The sequence below is a fragment of the Camelina sativa genome, chromosome 4 (genome assembly GCF_030686135.1).
Source record: "Camelina sativa cultivar CO46 ecotype springtype chromosome 4, ASM3068613v1".
Lineage (NCBI taxonomy): Eukaryota > Viridiplantae > Streptophyta > Magnoliopsida > Brassicales > Brassicaceae > Camelina > Camelina sativa.
The window spans coordinates 4,534,911-4,555,339 of NC_141883.1; the positions used below are offsets into that span (position 1 = coordinate 4,534,911).

The window sequence follows — 20,429 nt, forward strand, 5'->3', positions numbered from 1 at the left end:
ACTTGTGCAAATATGAATGGTTAGAAACATCTACGATACTTTTACAAATTATAATGTAAAGTAAATTAAAATAAAAGCCTACAAAACTGACAAAAACATAGACCATCAAACACCACACAAAATATCAAAACCTTAGACATAATTTTGGAAAGTGTTTAAACACTTCTCTTTTTTAATAAAATTCGATTCGTTTAGGTTTACAAGCTGAATCATATTTAAATCATATTTAAATCATATTTAAATTATGTTTAAATTATCAAAATAAAATATTTCTCTTATTTATTATCAAAATTTAAAAGATGATCCGCACTTATCACATATAAAACAAAATATGAGTTCGCGCAAATTATCTTTGCTAGTTCACGTGAATTTTAAGGGGAAAATAGAAGACAAATTCTTCTAAAACTCTTTTCCATACTGACAAAATCTCAATGGATTCCTACAACCATAATAGGGATAATTTGATTAAACTAATAACCAACAGAATCCGGTTTATGAGAATGAGAGCCCGACCCGTTGGGTGGTCTCGCCATATAAAATCAATTACATTTTTCATTTTATTTAAGAAAAAGTGTGAACTTTATTTGGATTGCATGTTAAATTTTAAATTTTTTTGAAGGACTTGAAAATATTGAATGTTGGTAAGCGTTATTTCAGCGGGTCAGGCAAATAGCTAAGGATTATATATGTTAAACACACATCCCAATTAATATTTTACCGTTTTTTCAAATCAGAACTGAAAATGGCATTTGAAAATTTAACATAGTATTTTACTGAAAAAATATACTCTCATACATCAGAGAAGCTTACATTTAGTGCAATCACTGAACTCGAACTGGAACAAGCTTGAGCGGTACTTTCTTGACAATTGTAAGAGTACCAGCTTCTTCTATACTGATGTCTTTGTGTGTCATCCCATCAGGCAACTTCCAGTCGAAGAAGTAAAGTAAGTTTAAGAGTCCCAATTCAACAGTAGCAATCCCCATTGCCATCCCGGGACATATCCTTCGACCAGACCCAAATGGCAAGAGCTCGTAGTGTTGTCCCCTATAATCCACAGAGCTATCCATAAACCTCTCAGGGTCAAACTCTTCCGGTTTTTCCCAGAGTTTTGGGTCTCTTCCTATCGCCCCAACGTTAACCAAGATCCGCCTCTCGGGAGGAATATCATAGCCTTGAACTTTGATGTGAGCCATTGTTTCCCTTGGGAGTATAAGAGGAGCTGCTGGGTGTAATCTGAATGTTTCCTTGATTACCATCTTCAAGTAAGGAACCTTATCGATATCTTCTTCAGTGATTCTCTCCTTGTTGTTGCCAAGTTGGTCTCGGATATCGCCTTGAACTTTCTTTAACAGTCTCGGGTTTCTAACTAGCTCTGTCATTGCCCATATCATGGTGATGGCCCCAGTGTCTATCCCTGCAAGAAATATATTCTACCAACAAACAAGAAAGTTAAGTTAAAAACTTAGATCCATTTTTTTATGATAATGTGTTAAAAGAACTCTAGATTTACCGCGAGAAACCCCTTGATATGATCTATTGTGAGTTTTAAGGAATCATCTTTGCCTTGTTTATGAATCACATCCAACATTGAATCGATGATATCTTCGTGATCCTTTGATCTTCCAGGTTTCAAATGATCATCTATCACATGTTGGAATAGAGCGTCGAGTTTGTAAAATACATCGTTGAGCCTTTTGTGTTGTCCGGAAAACAAGTCCACGAGCCATCCAAGTCCGGCAACAGGAAAGAAATCAGAACAAGTGAAACTTGCTAGGGCAGTCTCAGCTTCGAACACAAGTTCTTCAATCTTGTCTTTATCGATAAACTCACTCTCGTGGAACCTTTGTCCAAAAGCAACTCTAAACAAGATACTTGCGGTTAGCCAGAAAAGGGATTTGCTCAAATCAACCGGAGATCGATCTACCGCGGATTCCGACAGTTGCTTGACCAGAAAGTTACATTCTTCCTCTCTGATATGCCTATAGGACTGAACCTTTTTCAAACAGAAAAGCTCACGTACCGCAAACTTACGCCGCTCCTTCCACTCGTCACCGTATGGTGTAAAACCAATATCTTTAAAATCCCGCGAGATTAACCTTGTCCCGACAAGCTTAGGCCTGCTGCAACAGTCTAGGTCATGAGTTCTAAGCACTTCTTCAGCTCCTTCTCTCGATGAGATCACAGTTACATGGACAAAGCCAAAGTGAAGAAGCATCACAGGTCCGTATCTTTCGGCTAGATGTTGAAGTGACCTGTGAGGCAATTCTCCAATCTGGTGTAAGTTTCCGATGACCGGAAACTTGGGAGGGCTTGGAGGAAGATTCCATTTAAAGTGTTTAAGCTTTTTGACGAAAAAGATTAAAGAAACGATGGTAATGAGGCAGAAACAGAGGAAAGAGATCGCCATTTCTGTTTGGTAATAAGATAAAGTGAAAATGATATTGCTCTGTTTGTGTTCTATTAATCCACACGGCAACTTGAGATCTAGAAAACTATCCATTCAATTTTCTTCATTAAAATACTGCAATTATTGGATCCAATTGGCTAATGGCTATTGGGTAAGTGCTTGTAGCAAATTGCAATTACTTTTACATATTATATTATTTATTTACTAAAAGGATAAATATTTTAGTGTGGATAAGAATAACTAGAAAATGGAAACATTTTAGTATTTCTAGTGTATATATTTATCTTGAATTAATTAGAAAATTTTGTTTTTAATGGTATTTATAGATTTTGCTATTTTACTTCAAATCTTTTAGATTTTCCATTTTCAAAGATCCAAAAAGCTAATTTTACACATTATGTTGGGTCTGTGTTTGTTATTAAGTATGTATTTATGAAAACAAAATCACAAATATATATATAGTTTCTAGAGTGGCCAAAAATGGCAAACCTACAAAGCCATTAAGCAAATGGCAAATGCAATTTTTCTGGGGCCAAATGCCAAACATAAATGCAATTAGATGGTCTAATGGGTCAACAGTTTGGAATATACATTGTTTATCAATAGAGAATAATCAGAAATACAATTTTAGTCGAAGAAATTGTTCCGAATATCCAATGTATATATGTAGTCATGATAGAATAAATAAATAAAAGCAAGTTCACCTTTGGTAATCAAATAGAAGTAGTTTGTGTATGTTAACTAGGCTAAAGTGCTAAACTAATTAAACTGGCAAGAATGAGATTCAAACATTCCAAAAAAAGACTTTTTTTATTTTGGTCAAAAACCCAAAAAAAGACTTCATTTTTTTATTTTATCAATTCTTTAAGCAATTATGGACGTTCTGCCAACAATATTTTTAAATCCAGAAGCAACATCGACAATATATGTGAAGACGTAAATTATATTCTTTTCCATGCACATCACACTTTCAAACCATGATCCAAAATTTTGAATATATAGAAGTTTGAGTTTTTAGCTATGCATGCAGGGAGAATATTTTTTAATATTTTTCTTCGAGCCAAAGCCAAACATAAAAAGAAATAACCAATGATTGCTAATTGAGATACAAACTAAACCTCTATTTGCATGATCTTTATTTTCGATTGCTAATTGTGAATTGTATCTTTGAAATCAATGATTTAACGATCACACATATATTCCAAATCCTGAAAAATAGTTTCCGACTCTTTTTGATAGTTTAATATCATTATTGGCTTAGAATGCTTTATTTGGACTACGACAAAATCTTGAATTGACCATTCTGTACTCATCAGACGACAAAGAAGGAAGAAGGAAGCATGCATTGTGTTTAATGTTAACTTTTGTTTTAGCGAATGATTAAGTTTCTCTATTTCTAGCAATAAACCTTCTTTTGTTGTGGAATATATTTTTACATTCATACAAAAAATGTTAACTTTTGTTTTTGTTTTGTAATGTTAACATTTTATTCAATCAGAACACTAACTAATGCGCTTAATTATTCTTCCAACTAAAGATCGACCCCTCGTTTAAATCTTAGTTCCACCTATTACTGCTGTTGTTGTTGTTGCATGCTCTTCCATTTCATGTCATCGTCTGGCACATGACGATGATGTTGAAAGAACGGACTGGCCAACACGTTCTTGAGGTATTGTTTAAATTTGTTTGCTTGTTGGCGTCTCAGAAAACCTTACATTTGTCGGAATATATTTAATATTTATTATATGCACAATCTGATATTAAAAAAAAAGGCGTTTATATATAATTTTTTTGTTTCGCAAAAAATCTCATTTTAAAATTTTATATTTATTTCAAAAAATATCATTTTACATTTTCAATACATCTTTTATATTAGATTTTCTAATTTTACTTTTAATCTATAACTAAATTAATCTATTAATCAATTATTAAATAAAAACATATATGTATGTTTTAATATTTTTTTAATATTTGTGAAATGTGACAAAATTACAATTTTTTTTTGTGAAATAGAGGAAGTATACATCTTCACAGTACAACTACAATAAAGTTAGATCATAATAGTAAACACTTATCTAATTTCATCATTTAGTTCTTGAAAGTGCTAGATAAAATCATTTTTAACTAAATATTTTGTTTAAATTGCTTTTTTTCAATATTCGAACATTAAATTAAGGGTTCATCGACTACACAAACTTTTGCCTCTAGATCTTAATTAATCCACTTGAATTTTCTCTTTCATCAATTTTACTTTGCAAACTTTGATAGTCCTGTTTTATAAAATTCATGAAGTTTTTATCACAAATTCGTACTTGATCGATTGGGTTGGTACGATGAAAAAGAGATATCTTCGTAAAAATAAAAGTAAATTTGGTTGTCAATTACAAAAATAAATAAATAAAATATTATTGATAGTATCAAATAACGGAATGTGTTGCTAACCTCTAATTTGAGTTTGGGAAGTGATGAGCTAAATTGTCACGTTATTAACTTGGTGCCGAGCAACAAGATACCACTTTTGAAAAGAACAAACAAATCAAGCTTTAACGATTACAAGACATTTGGGAAATTTATGGGGGCAACTGCCATCATACCCATTACACATTTAGATAAGTCAGAAATCTATACTTATCTAAATCAAAAGAGATCTAAAACTTGGATGTTTATGATAATTCTTCTAGAAGAAAAGTGATATACGCAATAATTTATGACCTGTCATCAATTAGTCGGTACTCTGTATTTTAGTTTTGTCCACATGTTTCATCGATCGATTAAGAGTTTGTTATTGAGGGATCTAATATGTTATTTCTATATTGTGTAGATATCCTTATGCAATATATGTAAAGTGCTTAGGGTTTATTCTCGTATATGTATATAAGGGCTGTGCCCGTGAATAATAAACGTAAGAAACCTTTTATACACATTTAGTTTCTTCTCATGGTATCAGAGCGAGCCTAATTTTTTTAGGTTAGTTTATTCTCTTGTTTCTCTATTTTTTCTTCTGTTTTTCCCTTCTCTTTTGTTTGATTTTAGTATTCTCGATCTCTTCTTGTCGAAATACTTTCTAGCTCAACAACATGTCTAGTAGAGAAGAGATTTCTTCTGTTACTAAAGAACGACCAACACGGGCTGAGCCAACACGACGCGGATAGATCCGTATGATCTATCTTCGGGAGATAATCCAGGCTCAGTTATCTCTCAACCACAGTTGCGAGGTTCGAATTATGACGAGTGGGCATTGAACATACGACTTGCTTTACTAGCAAGAAAGAAGTTTGGTTTTACGGATGGTTCTATCCCCAAACCGGCTGATGATTATGATGATATTGAAGATTGGTGGTCGAATAATGCTATGGTGGTCTCGTGGATTAAACTAACGGTGGCTCCGGATCTGAGCAGTTCTCTTTCTCACCATGAAGTTGCATCTGACCTATGGACGTATATACAAAGGCGAGAAAGTGAAGAATGGACAACAGGTTCAACGACTTAAGACGGAGCTTGCCAATTGTCTCCAAAAAGGAACAGCAGTGGAAGCTTACTATGGGAAATTGACAAAGCTTTGGACAAGTCTTGCCGATTTCCAAAGAGAAAAAATGGTGGAAGAAATTGCCAAAGAAAGGGAAGAAGATAAAATTCATCAGTTTTTAATGGGGCTTGATGAAAGTATCTTTGGTGCGGTGAAGTCATCGTTGCTCTCCCGGGATCCTTTGACATCCTTGGATGAGGCGTATCAGGTGGTTACTCAATATGAGGAGTTGAAGAGGGCGAGTCGGTGTATGGAAGAACGTACTGAAGGCGTTAGTTTTGTGGTCCAAACGTCCTCTCGTCCTCGACCTCAAACGGCTTTGCGTGATCCGACTGCGGTGTGTACGAGTTGTGGTAGGACTGGTCATCTTGCTGATAATTGTTTTGGTAAGACTGGATATCCATGGTGGTGGGGAGATAGGCCGCGTTCGAAGGTTCCTGTCTCTTAGCCATTGATTCCCTCTGGTGGGACGAATGGCGATTGTCGTGGTGCTTCGTTTGGTTCCAGTTCCTCTAAACGCCAAGACACGGCACACGCGAACCATGTTGTGACACAACCACCGGTTTTCCATGCTAAATCCGCCATTACTGAAGCTGATAGGGTTGGCGTTAGTGGCTTGACCGAGCCTCAATGGGAAGCATTGAAGAAGATGTTGAATGAGCGGAACTCTAGCAAGTGTGATCATCTCTCGGGTAAGATTTTTATCGAATCATGGGTTATTGATACAGGTGCTTCGAACCACATGACAGGGAACATTGCTTTTCTTGTTGATGTTTGTGATATGGCTACGGTTTTTATAAAACTTCCTGATGTACGTTTTACTACGGCAACCAAATCCAGAACAGTATCTCTTGGATCCCATCTTAAGCTGTCTAGAGTGTTTTTGGTTGATGAGTTGCAATGTCATCTTATCTCCGTTTCTCAGTTAACTAGAGATAGGGGTTGTCTCTTCCAGATATATGACAAACTTTGTGTTGTCCAAGACCGCATCACACAGATGGTGATTGGAGCCGGTGAGCAATCCAATGGTCTTTATTGTTTCCGTGGTGTGGAGGTTGCAGCTATGACACAGACTTTGGATTCACAGCCTTTGGATATGTGGCATTGTCATTTGGGTCACCCCTCTTCTACCACTATGGAGATGTTGAAGTTTGCTGATAATACTAGTAGGAGTGTTTTTTATTTCAAGTCTTGTGACGTTTGTATTCGTGCTAAACAAACACGAGACCCGTTTCCTTTAAGTATTAATAAAACTACTACGGCTTTTGAATTAGTTCATTGTGATTTATGGGGGCCGTATCGGACTACTGCTATTTGCGGCTCTAGATTTTTCTTTACTATAGTCGATGATTACTCCGGCGCTATGTGGATTTATTTGTTACCGTCAAAAGCTCCTACTGCGTCTACACTTCGTGAGTTTATTTCTCTTATTGAACGACAATTTGATAAGAAAATTAAGAAGATTAGAAGTGATAATGGGGCTGAATTTTTGAGTCTCGGTGGTTTCTTTCGGGAACAAGGAATTATTCATGAGACCTCTTATGTTGGGACACCTCAACAGAACGGACGCGTAGAGCGCAAGCATCGACATATACTCAACGTTGCGCGGGCTTTAAGTTTTCAGGCTAATCTCCCGGTGGAATTTTGGAGTTTTTGTTCTCTTACTGCGGGATACTTGATAAACCGCACACTTACGGTAGTTCTTAATGGAAAGACTCCATTCAAATGTTATATGACAGACCGCCACCGATGACTCATTTACGAGTTTTTGGCTGTCTATGCTACGTTCATGATCAACGTCGGGACGGTGATAAGTTTGCCTCAAGGAGCAATCGATCGATATTCCTTGATTACCCTTTCGGGAAAAAGGGTTGGAAAGTATATAATCTCGACACGGGTGTGATTTCTGTATTGGGTAGATATCCTTATGCAATATATGTAAAGTGCTTAGGGTTTATTCTCGTATATGTATACTAGGTTTGGACCTGCACGTAAGTGCGGGATTGATTTCAAAAACTAAATTTGCGATTAAACAATCAGATTATGTTGTAAGCGTATTTTATATAAATATATATTATTAACATTCATAGTCTAAACTCGTCGATTTGTTTTTAATTCGGTATAGAGAAAAAAAATGATCTGATTGATTTTATTATTATTAGTGGCACATTAAAAAAAATAGTAAAAGGCAGGTGATATATTTAAAGTTTAAACACGTCTTTTCCCTTCCTGTTGACTATCAAACCGTCTCATCCCAAACCGGAATTAACCGAAAACCCGTCCCAGACCGGAACTAACAGAAAGCCCATCCCAGATCGAAACTAACAAAAAACCCGTCTTGTCTCGTCCCATGAACTATCAAACCGATAAAATTCGCCAAAAATATTAATTAAAATTTGTCAAATCAAAGGACCTAAATTGTGTAGCTGGACAAATCTATCTCGTTAGGTCTGCCTTGTAATGGTTTTGCTATTTTTTACCTATAGAAAACCCATCCCGCGAAACCCATAAGAGAAGTGTGTCCCATTCATCTTGTTTGATTTTGCAAAACCTATGGATAACAGACGTTTCAGTTATAATATAGAAATCTTTTAAGATTGTATAATATAGAATAGGCCTGGCATAAAAACCGTATCCAAATACCCAACCCGAAATCCGACCCGAAAACCGGATTTGGGTTGGATACGGGTTTACCTATAAAACTCTATTGGTTTCTATTTTCTAATATATGTGGGTTCGGGTTAGGATCAGGGTTGGATAATACCCAATATCCATCATAACCCGAATATATAAATATATTAAACTATTTATAATATTTAGCATATTTTAATTAATATAATTCAATTACCCAAAATTTTAATTATAATTTTGAAGATTTCAATTAGTTTTAAACCTAAATATCAAAAATAATCAAAATATCAAAAATTATTTCTTAGATAAGTCAAAATTTAGCTAAATTTATTTAAATTTAATTAATTTTAATTTGTTTTTGGGTACCCGAATCCGGTAGTACCCAAACCAAACCGAACCTATATATCAAAAAATAATTAACGGGTTCTATTTTCTTAAATCCGTTTACTCGAACCCGATGGGGTAATACCTGAACCCAAAGGGATTACCCGAATACCCATAGAAATTAAACTATTTCATATATATTATAAACTATTAAACTATTTCACATATATTCTTACTATATGTTAGATCATTTATAGCTGAAAATCATTTCTGTAATTATATTACTACTGGGTTTTATATGGTTTTTTGTTTGATATGTGTAATAAAGTATGCTTACGATTGAGAAAGAAAAAGAACAAAGTGTCGACAAATTGGTTTTAAAAAAATACAATGTGGACAACTTTACCAAAAATTAGAAACTGTAAGTTTTTAAAAGGAAGAGGTCAAGATGCGATTCTTCAGTGTTCCTTTGTCAATCAATCTCCAAGAGAACGCCACTTGAAAAATATGAGAATTATTTGTAACAATTGATTTCAGATTCTAAGCTATTTATTTTTTTTAGTGTTTATTTGATTAGGTTACGGGATTTCTTTTAGGTCTAAATTCTTGTTTTATAGATAGTTTTTTAGGTCCATGCATGGAATCAACAAAACAATGTATTCAAAGTCGGATCAAAGCTCATGATCCACACCCAAAGCAAGTCTCCCGATTCGACTGTAGCAACTTTTCTATCACCATCGTTGATTAGGTTTTTCCAATATCCAGAATTTCTAATGACTTTGATACTATATCTTTTGAAGCAGAAAATAACATAATAGATATTTTAATGGAACTAAATATATAGAGTTGAGAATCGAACCAAACTCTTTCGGTCATAAAGGTCCCAAGAGCATTTCACGTTTTCTTGATTCAATCCCTGCTACATACATATAATCACACAAAGTAAATAGGCATTATCTATGATGATTTATGCCAAGCTAAATAATTATGATTTACAGAATTTCCCTAGACTTCGCCAAATCTTCTCATACGGAGTAGCCATTTTTTATTGTTTCTGCCAGAGACGGAGAGATTGTTTGCAAAGTTTGAGGTATTGCTCTTCTACCAGAGCTCCCTTTTATAGAAAAGTAGGGTTTTGACTTTTGATAGTAACGAATCTTTTTCATATTGGCAATTCCGGATTTTGTGATTGGTGTGTATGGTGATTGTTATCAATGATTATTGTGAACCAGGGGTTCACTTATGTAATTATTATATTTTGCTGTCCAGTTCGGTTAATTATGTTAAATACCTAGGTCAAATATTGTACTCTTATATAAGGCTTCGTCCTTATGACATGTAAAATAAGAAAACCTTTTATACTTCTTAGGGTTTTCGACATGGTATCAGAGTCTACACCAGTTTCTTGGTGAATACAGAAGCAGGATGTGGTCTCTCGGTCTTCGGCGGAGGCTGAGTATAGAGCCATGGCCGAGACGGTTTGTGAGATTTTATGGTTGCGTGAACTACTTAGTTCTATGGGAGTTGATTGCTCGGCTCCTATCCCACTACACTGTGATAATGAGTCCACTATTCATCTAAGTAAGAATCCGGTATTCCATGAACGGACTAAGCATATTGAGTCGGATTGTCATTTCATTCGTGATGAGATTGTGCGTGGTGTCATTGCTCCACAACATGTTTCGACTAGAGTTCAGCTGGTTGACATTCTTACGAAGGCTCTCCGTCGAAAAGAATTTGATGTTTTTAAGTCCAAGATGGGTATTACGGACCTCCACACTCCACCCCTCACCTTGAGGGGGATATTGTGAACCAAGGGTTCACTTATGTAATTATTATATTTTGCTGTATAGTTCGGTTAATTATGTTAAATACCTAGGTCAAATATTGTACTCTTATATAAGGCTTCGTCCTTACGATATGTAAAATAAGAAAACCTTTTATACTTCTTAGGGTTTTTGACAATGATTGCGATGATTTGAAAGTTTGGAAGATTTTGTATCAATTAGAATAAGTAACTATAAATTAGGTAGAATATATTACTTGCAAATCGTTTTTTGGAAACATATCTTCGTGATAATATCAATGAAGATCCGACTGAATTATTTATTCTTGATCCGAATGATCTTATAATTGATGACTTAACACGCTTCGGATCCGCGTCCCCCACCTATCAAGATCCGAGTTACTAGTTCTAGATCCGAATTACTTTATAACTGGTAAGTTAAAGTTCTTTTAATTTTTCTCTTAACTACTCTTGTTCTTATTTATTTTTTAGATATTTGGTAAATTAATTACTTATTTATTTCAAGATTTCTTACAATAAATCATCTGTTTAAATTAAAGTTAAATTATTTTCATATATACTACTCGAAATTAATTAGATATAGTTGTTATGGAAATATTGTTAAATGAAAAGTTTTATTAATTGCGAAAATCTTTTATTATTTTATAAAATTTTAATAACTATATAAAATTCAAGGAATTGTTAATATAAATAATTACGTTTTTATTATAATATTTAAAATTGTCATTTTGTAATCTTATTGGTGTAGTTTTTTTTTATAGTGATGGTATGTCAAATATTTGAATTTATTATTTGTAATTAATATAGTTTCATAAAATATAGGAATGTATCATTTTATAGTTAATATAGTTTCTTAAAGTACTGGAATATTTTAAATCGAATATAGCACACGACTAATTGTTTTTAGAAAACTATAAATGTTTAATATTTAATTTGGAAAACTTCATATTTTCGAAATTAATTATATGCCCGTATCCAAAATTAGATCTGAAATCTAAGTATCCATAGTTATAATCAATTATAAAAAGAGTTGATCATTTATTTCTTGAATAATTGTTACCATTGTTTTAGGGAAGTGTTTTTTTTTTTTTTAATTATGTAGGTAAGTTTGTTTGTTTGGCAACATGGATATATGTTATGCTTTTTTTTTTTTAATCCTTAAGTGTGCTCCCCAATTAATAGTATAGATAAAGGGTTGTGCCCGTGAATAATAAACTTAAGAAACCTTTTATACACATTTAGTTTCTTCTCATTTGTGTCTAAAAAGGAACCAAAATCAGCTTTAGAAACTCTGTATAGGCATAAATCATATCGAATACGCCACTGGTTTTACTGGTGGTATCCAATATTTCCATTGTTGTGAACTATGTATATTATTAGGTTAAAGGATTGACTTAGATTATTTCCCATAACAACCTAGAATATTACATGCATTATTAATATATTATTATGCAAGATATATAACAACATCCGGGCCACAAAGCAAAATACAAGATCTACAACTCCACTACTTCATTGTACAATGAAACATGAGAAAATGAAAGTACATTTATTTTTTTTTGTCAAACAGAAAATGAAAGTACATTAACTCTTATTTTAAGTTGATTATTATTTTTTGTTCATTGACGACGAGTAGGCACAAGTTGGAGGGAAACTTTCTTACCGACAATAGTCGCACCTTCTTCTTCCAAATCGATATCTTTCACAGTCCTTCCTTCAGGCAATCCCCAATCAAAGAAGTAAAGCAAATTCAGCAAACCTAGTTCGACTGTCGCGATCCCCATTGTCATACCGGGGCAAATCCTTCGACCAGAACCAAACGGCAACAGCTCGAAGTTAAGTCCTCTGTAGTCAACAGAACTATCAACGAATCTTTCCGGTTTAAACTCATCTGGATTCTCCCAGAGGTTAGGATCGCGTCCTATCGCGTAAACATTGACCATGATTTGAGTCTTTTCTGGAATATCGTAGTCTTGGATCTTGATTTGTGAAAGTACCTCTCTTGGTAATAAAAGTGGAGCTGCTGGGTGTAATCTGAATGTCTCTCTGATCACTAGCTTGAAGTAGTTAAGTTGGTTAAGATCTTGTTCTGTGATTCTCTCTCTTTTTCCACCAAGTAGTGTCCTAACCTCATCTTGCACTTTCTTCATCACTCTTGGGCTTCTCATTAACTCTGTCATTGCCCAAAGAATGGTCGTTGAACTTGTGTTTACTCCGGCAAGAAATATGTCCTATATCCAATTGCAACAACAAAAGTTTATATGATATACATGAAACCTTAATGTCACATTCTAACTAGATCAAGACCATATCATAGGAAAAATGAATAATGTTTTATAAATAGTTAAGGAATAATTTAAAGAATTTTAATTCTCTTGATAATAAAAAACATATGGAAGAAATGGAGAAGTTATAAATTTGATGTAAGCTAAGTAAAATTCTGAAAATATATATAATATAATTTCAGTGTTTTGTAACTGACCACTGATTTGTTGTTACTATATCATGCAATTTGACCTTGTTTCAGGTTTATGTACACGTTACAGAAGATAAATTAAACAAAATTTTCATAAATTACTTCATTTAAAATTCTGATTTGTCCGTATCTAAGTTTGTTCGATATAATAATAATATGATTTGCATACAATGATTTAAGCAGATAAAACACTAATTCATTCATTATTCCACCTAAATCCACAGTTAAAGTTGTTCTAACGTCAAAATTGAAGATTATTAAGAAATGCTTACAGAGATGACTCCTTTGATATGATCAGTAGTGAGCTGAAAAGAACCATCTTGGCTTTGTTTATTCATCATGTCAATCATCACATCCACAACATCTGGAGTCTCTAATACTCTTCTTCCAGGCTTTAGATGATCATCGAGTACTTGGTTGAAGAATCCGTCAAGATCTGCGAAAATACTGTTTAAGCTCTTGCTTTGACCAGTGATTCTATCAAGAATCCAACCTCCGGGGAAGAAATCAGAGAAAGCGAATTTCGCCTGAATCTTCTCTGACCTAGACGCTAAGTCCTCCATGCTATCTTCGCCGATAAACTCGGATTCGTGAAGATTTTGACCGAAGGCGAGTCTACACACGATACTAGCGCTTAAAGTGAAAAGGGCTTTCTTCAAATTCACAGGAGATTGCTTCTGAGAAGCTTCAGAGAGTTTCTTGACCAACAAGTCATTCTCTTCTTCTCTTATATACCTAAAAGCGTTGAGTTTTTTCAAGCTGAATAGCTCGATCACGGCTAGCTTCCTCAACGCTCTCCATTCTTGTCCGTAAGGAGCGAATCCGATGTCTTTGAAGTTGTAAGAGATTGTCTTTGTCGCTATGGTTTCTGGTCGGCTGCAACAGTCTAGGTCATGGGTTTTGAGAACTTCTTCTGCTGCATGGTTTGAAGAGATTACTACCAAAGGGACGAATCCAAACTGGAGCTGCATGACTGGACCGTGGATTTTCGAGAGGTCTAGGAGACATCTGTGAGGTAATCCTTTGAAGTAGTGTAAGTTTCCGATGATCGGAAGTTTTGGTGGTCCCGGAGGAAGTTTCAGTTTTGAGGATTGGGATTTTCTTGTGAAGATTATTGTTACTAAGAGAAGTAACAAGAGCCAGAGGAAACAGAGGAAAATTGACATTTTTGTGTTCTTGTTCTGTTTTTTTTTTCTTTTTTCTTTTTCTTGTCTATATGCTGAGTGAGAAAAGTTCGAATTTAAAGAAAATGAAAATAGAGTTTTTAATCTATATCAAAACAAAATGAAAAAGACTTGATCTCGGCATGGGCTCTTAGGGTTGTTTTCTATAATAGTCCAAAAGGTCAATAATGAATTTTAAAGATTTATCTAAATGTTTATGTTTTTGACGCCAAAATTCTAAATGTTTTCCTTAAATATATACTGTATTTTAATATGGTGGATGTGTGATAGAGAATGTATCTAAGTCAAATTATCCTCTACAAGCCACTTATTCCAAAACAAAACTAAAAATATTCTATCTAGAATATATTTTCTTTAATAAATGTAGGAAATATATTAAATCTAGTATTTTAAGTGATTTATGTAGAATTTATAAATTCTATATTATTCAATCATAGATTTTAAATTAAAAAAAATTCTAATAAAGCCATAGTTCATGTAAAACGGCTAGACCATCAAAAACATTACCTTTTAGATAGCAGATGATCCATCATCGATTGAGTACAACACCATATCATATAGCGAAGTTTAGATTAAACACGTTTGTTAAGTTTTTTTTTTTTATGGTAAAAGACGTTTTGTTTAAGTTATGAAGACAAAATTGATAAACGATAATGTTTAAAAAGTTAATTTCTATATTTTGGCCTTGAAACTGTGTAATATACAAAAGCCTTCTAATAATGATGATCATTATATATTTCAATCAGTACCATATTGTGTTTTTTTCCACGTGAAAACACGTAGCTCAGTATGAAGTATAAACCGGTATTTTTTTAAAAAAATATTCATTCATCATATATAGGCCATTTTCAACACGTATATTTGAAAATGACTATAACCAAAGTCTAATTTTGTTTTGCTACCCCAATTCCACTATCGATCAAAACAGATCTAAAATTTTTGGATATAAAAAATAAAAATGACGATTAGTTATTTCCAGTTTCATCCACATGTGATCTATTTAGATTAATATATATGTAATACATATATATATATATATACACGTATTTATGTATACATAAAATTTGGATATATATATATATATATATATATATATATAGACAAATACTATCTGCATGTTTCCGTGTGTGGTAGATATCAATCTGCAAACCAACTGTTAACATGTTGACGGAGCTGTTGTTGGTTGGAACTTGAGATCAAACAACGTAAATGAGCTCATTATAAGTTAAGCTCTCAATAATTGTTAATTAAATCATGGTTACCACCTAATTTCTTCTACTATGGTTTTGGTCATATATCATTTTTAATAGCAAGATAATTATGTAATAAATGTAAACCACTTAATTTTGTAACTTATAACTTATAATTATTATTGTTGCCACCTAATTTTAACAATGGTTCAGTCATATATAACTTTTGACTGTAAGATAACTATTTGGCCACACAAGACAAGGGCCACAACGACAAAGCAGCCAGCATATTTTTGTTTCAAACTTAAAGAAGATAATGATTTAACAGAACTCTATATAAGGAGAAACAAATTACATAATTCTTGATTTGGCCTTTATTCAGTGATGAGTACTATTTATTTTTTTATTTTTTTTTTAATGATGAAGAACTGGGAGAAGCTCAAGGGGGATTTTTTTAATAATAGTGGCATCACCAGCTTCTTCCATGTCCATATCTTGATTCTCCTCAGGTATTTTCCAATCAAAGAAGTAAAGCAAGTTCAAGAGTCCCAATTCAATGGTTGAAATCCCAAACGCTATCCCTGGACATATCCTCCGACCAGAACCAAATGGTAACATCTCAAAACTATTTCCTTTGTAATCCACAGAAGAATTGATAAACCTCTCCGGGTTAAACTCTTCAGGGTTTTCCCAGAGTTCAGGGTATCGTCCGGCCTATCGACCATGCGTTAACCAAAAGAATGGTTTTCCGAGGAATGTCGTAGCCTTGAATATTAATATCAGCCATTGTTTCTCTTGGAGGTAAAATAGGAGCTGCTGGGTGTAGTCTTAAGGTTTCTTTGATTACAAGTTTCAAGTACTGAAGCTTATCGACATCATCTTTCTTGATTGTCTCCTTTTCTTTGAGTCCAATGCATGTTCGGATCTCGTCTTGAGTTTTTTTCATTACACGCGGGTTTCTCACCAGCTCTGCCATTGCCCAAATCATGGTGATGGCACTTGTGTCCACCCCAGCAAGATATATATTCTAGGTCAACAATGACACAAGATGGTTAGTAAAATATTTAACTTCAGATTTGTTAATTGACTGTAAGATAAAAATACATAAACCTTTGACATGCTTGCTATCTGATAATTGAGTAAGTTTAGAAATCTCATATCGATAACATCATAACAGTAGAAAAAGTTATCATATTTTTGAGCGAAAGCCCATTATGAGAAATATTGTAAGTACTAATACATATGCTTACTTGGATGATTCCTTTGAGATGATCAATGGTTAGTTTGAAAGATGTATATTGTCCTTGTTTATGCATCGTATCTAGAATCGAGTCAACAATGTCAGGGCGATCTTGATTTGTTTTTTCCACTGGGTTCTTCAAGTGATCATCAATTATATGATTCAGAAAAGTATCAACCTCAACGAGAACTTCTTGAAGTCTCTTATGTCGTCCAGACACAAAGTCAATAAACCATCCCAAACCAGCAGGGAAAAGATCATAGCTACTTAAAGATCCAATTTTCTGGACCTCAAACAAGAGTTCTTCGATCTTTTTCCCACTGAAATGATTTCTTTCGTCCAAACGCTGTCCAAAGGCCGATCTGAATATGATGCTCCCGACTAGGCAGAATAGTGTTTGGCTTAAATCCACCGGAATCTTCTTCTGAGCTAATTCCTTTAGTTTCTTGACCATCAAATCATTCTCTTCCTCTCTGATGTACCTAAAAGATCGAACCTTTTTCATGCTGAAGAACTCGAGAAATGAAACCTTACGCAACTCCCTCGAGACCTCCCCATTTGGTGCAAAGACGATGTCTTTACCGCCACGTGAAAATTTTGTGGAGGCCTTAGTCTTAGGTCTGGTACAACACTCATGGTCATGTACTTTAAGAGCTTCTTCAGCTGCTTCTTTCGATGATATCACAACCATTTCGAGGAAACCTAGAGGGAGAAGGATCACCGGTCCATGTTTCTTGGAGAGATCGTGAAGACATCTGTGAAACAATCCTCGAAGCTGGTGTAGGTTTCCGATGATCGGAAGCTTCGGTGGGCTCGGAGGAAGATTTCTTTTAGAGTTTTTGATTTTATTCAAGAAGCAGAAACATGATGAAATACAGAACACTCGACATTGTTTTCGTTTTCCTCTCTGTGTTTTGTTCTGTTTTTAGTAATAGAGAAACAGAAGATGAATACAAAGACAATATTCTGTTTTACCACGGCAACATAAGTGAGGGTCAATAGTCAATACATATAAAGTTACATGTCAATTATTGTACGTGAGGATAAGCTTCGAGAGGTGCAAAATCAAACTTTCAAAACACTAGTCAAACCAATGCAATAAGGCCATAAGGGGGGCCTCATGATGTCTCCGTCAAACTTTTAACATTATTTTTTATCCAAACAACATGTCACTCTATTTATTTCAACAAAAATTACAATATATAATTTCATTCAAAGATGAGGATTTTTTATTTTTTTTTAATGATGAAGAACTGGGAGAAGCTTAAGAGGAACTTTCTTAACAATGGTGGCATCACCAGCTTCTTCCATGTCCATGTCTTGATTCTCCTCAGGTAATCTCCAATCAAAAAAGTAAAGCAAGTTCAAGAGTCCCAATTCAACGGTTGAAATACCAAAAGCTATCCCTGGACATATCCTCCGACCAGAACCAAATGGTAACATCTCAAAGTTATTTCCTTTGTAGTCAACAGGAGAATTGATAAACCTCTCCGGATTAAACTCTTCAGGGTTTTCCCAGAGTTTTGGATCTCGTCCTATCGACCATGCGTTAACCAAAAGAATGGTTTTCCGAGGAATGTCGTAGCCTTGAATCTTGATATCAACCATTGTTTCTCTTGGAAGTAAAAGGGGAGCTGCTAGGTGTAGTCTTAAGGTTTCTTTGATCACAAGCTTCAAGTATTGAAGCTTATCAACATCTTCTTCATCGATTCTTCCAATTTTTTTGATTCCAATGCAACTTCCGATGTCATCTTGAGCTTTCTTCATCACACGTGGGTTTCTAACAAGCTCTGTCATTGCCCAAATCATGGTGATGGCGCTTGTGTCTACTCCAGCAAGATATATATCCTAGGTCAACAATGACACAAAACGTTATTGACATACTTAAGACTCATGATATGTTAAAGAGTTCCATCTGAAAAGGTATCGAAGTGTTTTGACATACTATCAGTGTTTGCCTTGACGAAAGTTATATAGGTATCTTATTTCGATAACATAAAAAAAAACGTTAGTGTAACTTAACTCTCAAATTTTTTTTTAAACTATTGAACTACATTAAATGCTTACCTGGATGATTCCTTTGAGATGATCAATAGTGAGCTTGAAAGATTCATCTTGCTCTTGTTTATTTGTAATATCTAAGAGCGATCAGGACGGTCAAGAGTTGTTTCTTCTATAGGGTTTCTCAGGTGATCATCAATAATATGATTCATCAGAGTATCAACCTCGACGAAAACTTTGTGAAGTTTCATATATCGTCCTGACACAAAGTCCATAAACCATCCCACACAAGCAGGGAAAAGATCAGAGCTACTTAGAGACCCAATTTTCTGGACCTCAAACATGAGTTCTTTGATCTTTTCCTTATTGACATGCTTGCTCTCGTCAAAACGCTGTCCAAAGGCGGATCTGAATATAATATTTCCAACTAGACAGAAAAGTGTTTGGCTCAAATCTACCGATGATTTCTTTAGAGCCAATTCCTTAAGTTTCTTGACCACCAGATCATTCTCTTCTTCTCTTATGTACCTAAAAGATCGAACCTTTTTCGTGCTGAAAAAGTTAAGAACGGAAAGCTTGCGCAACTCTTTCGTAACCTCACCATATGGGGCAAAGGCTATGTCTTTACCGTTACGCGTAAATTTTGATGAGGCCATCGTCTTTGGTCTCGTACAACACTCATGGTCGTGTGTTTTAAGAACTTCTTCTGCTGCTTCGCTCGATTAGATCACAACCATATTGACAAAACCTAGACGGAGAAGCAACACGGATCCGTGTTTCTTGGAGAGATCGTGAAGACATCTATGAAACAATCCTCGAAACTGGTGTAGGTTTCCGATAATCGGAAGCTTGGGTGGGCTCGGAGGAAGATTTTTTTTCGAGTCTTTTATTTTCTTCATGAATAATAAAGCAAAAAGAGTGGGAGGAAGAAGAAACAAGATGAAATACAGAAGAATCGACATTATTTTCGTTTTACTCTGTTTTGCGTTCTGTTTTTTTTTTTCCTTGATAAAGAAACAGAGTATTTTTGTTTTCCTTGATAAAGAAACAGAGTATTTTTTTTTTCCTTGATAAAGAAACAGAGTATTTTTTTTTTCCTTGATAAAGAAACAGAGTATTTTTTTTTTCCTTGATAAAGAAACAGAGTATTTTTGTTTTCCTTGATAAAAGAAACAGAGTGAAAGGCGTCTTTGACCATGTCAACTGAACTCCGTGACTCAAAGTTACGAAGTAAAAAGTTAACATTTCAATTATTGTCTTGTAAAGTTGAGATAAGCTTTGAGAGACTTTTAGATGTAAAATCATTCACTGGTGCATCAATCCAAACTTTTATAGCAAAATAAATAAATCATATCATTAACTCATTAAATATTGAAGTTAACAACCCAATCAGGCTCATGATTTCAGCGTCAAAGTAACATTTATTTATGTTCTTTCTTCTAATATTCCTGTGTTTTAGTTTTCGTCACAACACAAACTTCTTTATTGTTTTCGTACAGCACCACCCAACATTACACAAATAAACATAGAGAAAATAGACTAAATTATTCTCTAACAACTTACACTAGTCTTACTTACTTGTTTAAAAAATTGCTAGGTTCAAGAAACTAGACTAAATTATTCTCTAAAAAATTCCCACA

At 34.3% G+C, this 20,429-nt stretch overlaps 3 protein-coding genes and 2 pseudogenes across 5 annotated transcripts; 1 reads left to right on the plus strand and 4 right to left on the minus strand.

Moving 5' to 3' along the window:
- Positions 1-631: 631 nt before the first annotated feature.
- Positions 632-2,484, minus strand: LOC104779829 (cytochrome P450 71B19). The gene is made up of 2 exons (XM_010504227.2): positions 1,514-2,484; positions 632-1,433 (listed from the first exon to the last, which is right to left on the minus strand). Exons 1-2 carry the CDS (start codon positions 2,408-2,410, stop codon positions 822-824), a joined length of 1,509 nt encoding a protein of 502 aa, XP_010502529.1. The 5' UTR covers positions 2,411-2,484; the 3' UTR covers positions 632-821.
- A 3,339-nt stretch (positions 2,485-5,823) lies between these two features.
- On the plus strand, positions 5,824-6,384 carry LOC147945367 (uncharacterized). Its single transcript, XM_087509224.1, has one exon. The coding sequence runs from the start codon at positions 5,824-5,826 to the stop codon at positions 6,382-6,384; it is 561 nt and encodes a 186-aa protein (XP_087365350.1).
- A 5,738-nt stretch (positions 6,385-12,122) lies between these two features.
- Positions 12,123-14,471, minus strand: LOC104779830 (cytochrome P450 71B23). The gene is made up of 2 exons (XM_010504228.2): positions 13,447-14,471; positions 12,123-12,929 (listed from the first exon to the last, which is right to left on the minus strand). The coding sequence occupies exons 1-2, from the start codon at positions 14,338-14,340 to the stop codon at positions 12,318-12,320; spliced, it is 1,506 nt and encodes a 501-aa protein (XP_010502530.1). The 5' UTR covers positions 14,341-14,471; the 3' UTR covers positions 12,123-12,317.
- Positions 14,472-15,865: 1,394 nt separating this feature from the next.
- Positions 15,866-17,753, minus strand: LOC147945368 (cytochrome P450 71B3-like; annotated as a pseudogene). Its single transcript, XR_015596563.1, has 2 exons — positions 16,799-17,753; positions 15,866-16,575 (listed from the first exon to the last, which is right to left on the minus strand). The product of XR_015596563.1 is annotated as a cytochrome P450 71B3-like (transcript).
- Positions 17,754-17,914: 161 nt separating this feature from the next.
- On the minus strand, positions 17,915-19,781 carry LOC147945369 (cytochrome P450 71B3-like; annotated as a pseudogene). The gene is made up of 2 exons (XR_015596564.1): positions 18,856-19,781; positions 17,915-18,636 (listed from the first exon to the last, which is right to left on the minus strand). The product of XR_015596564.1 is annotated as a cytochrome P450 71B3-like (transcript).
- Between the last annotated feature and the right edge of the window lie 648 nt (positions 19,782-20,429).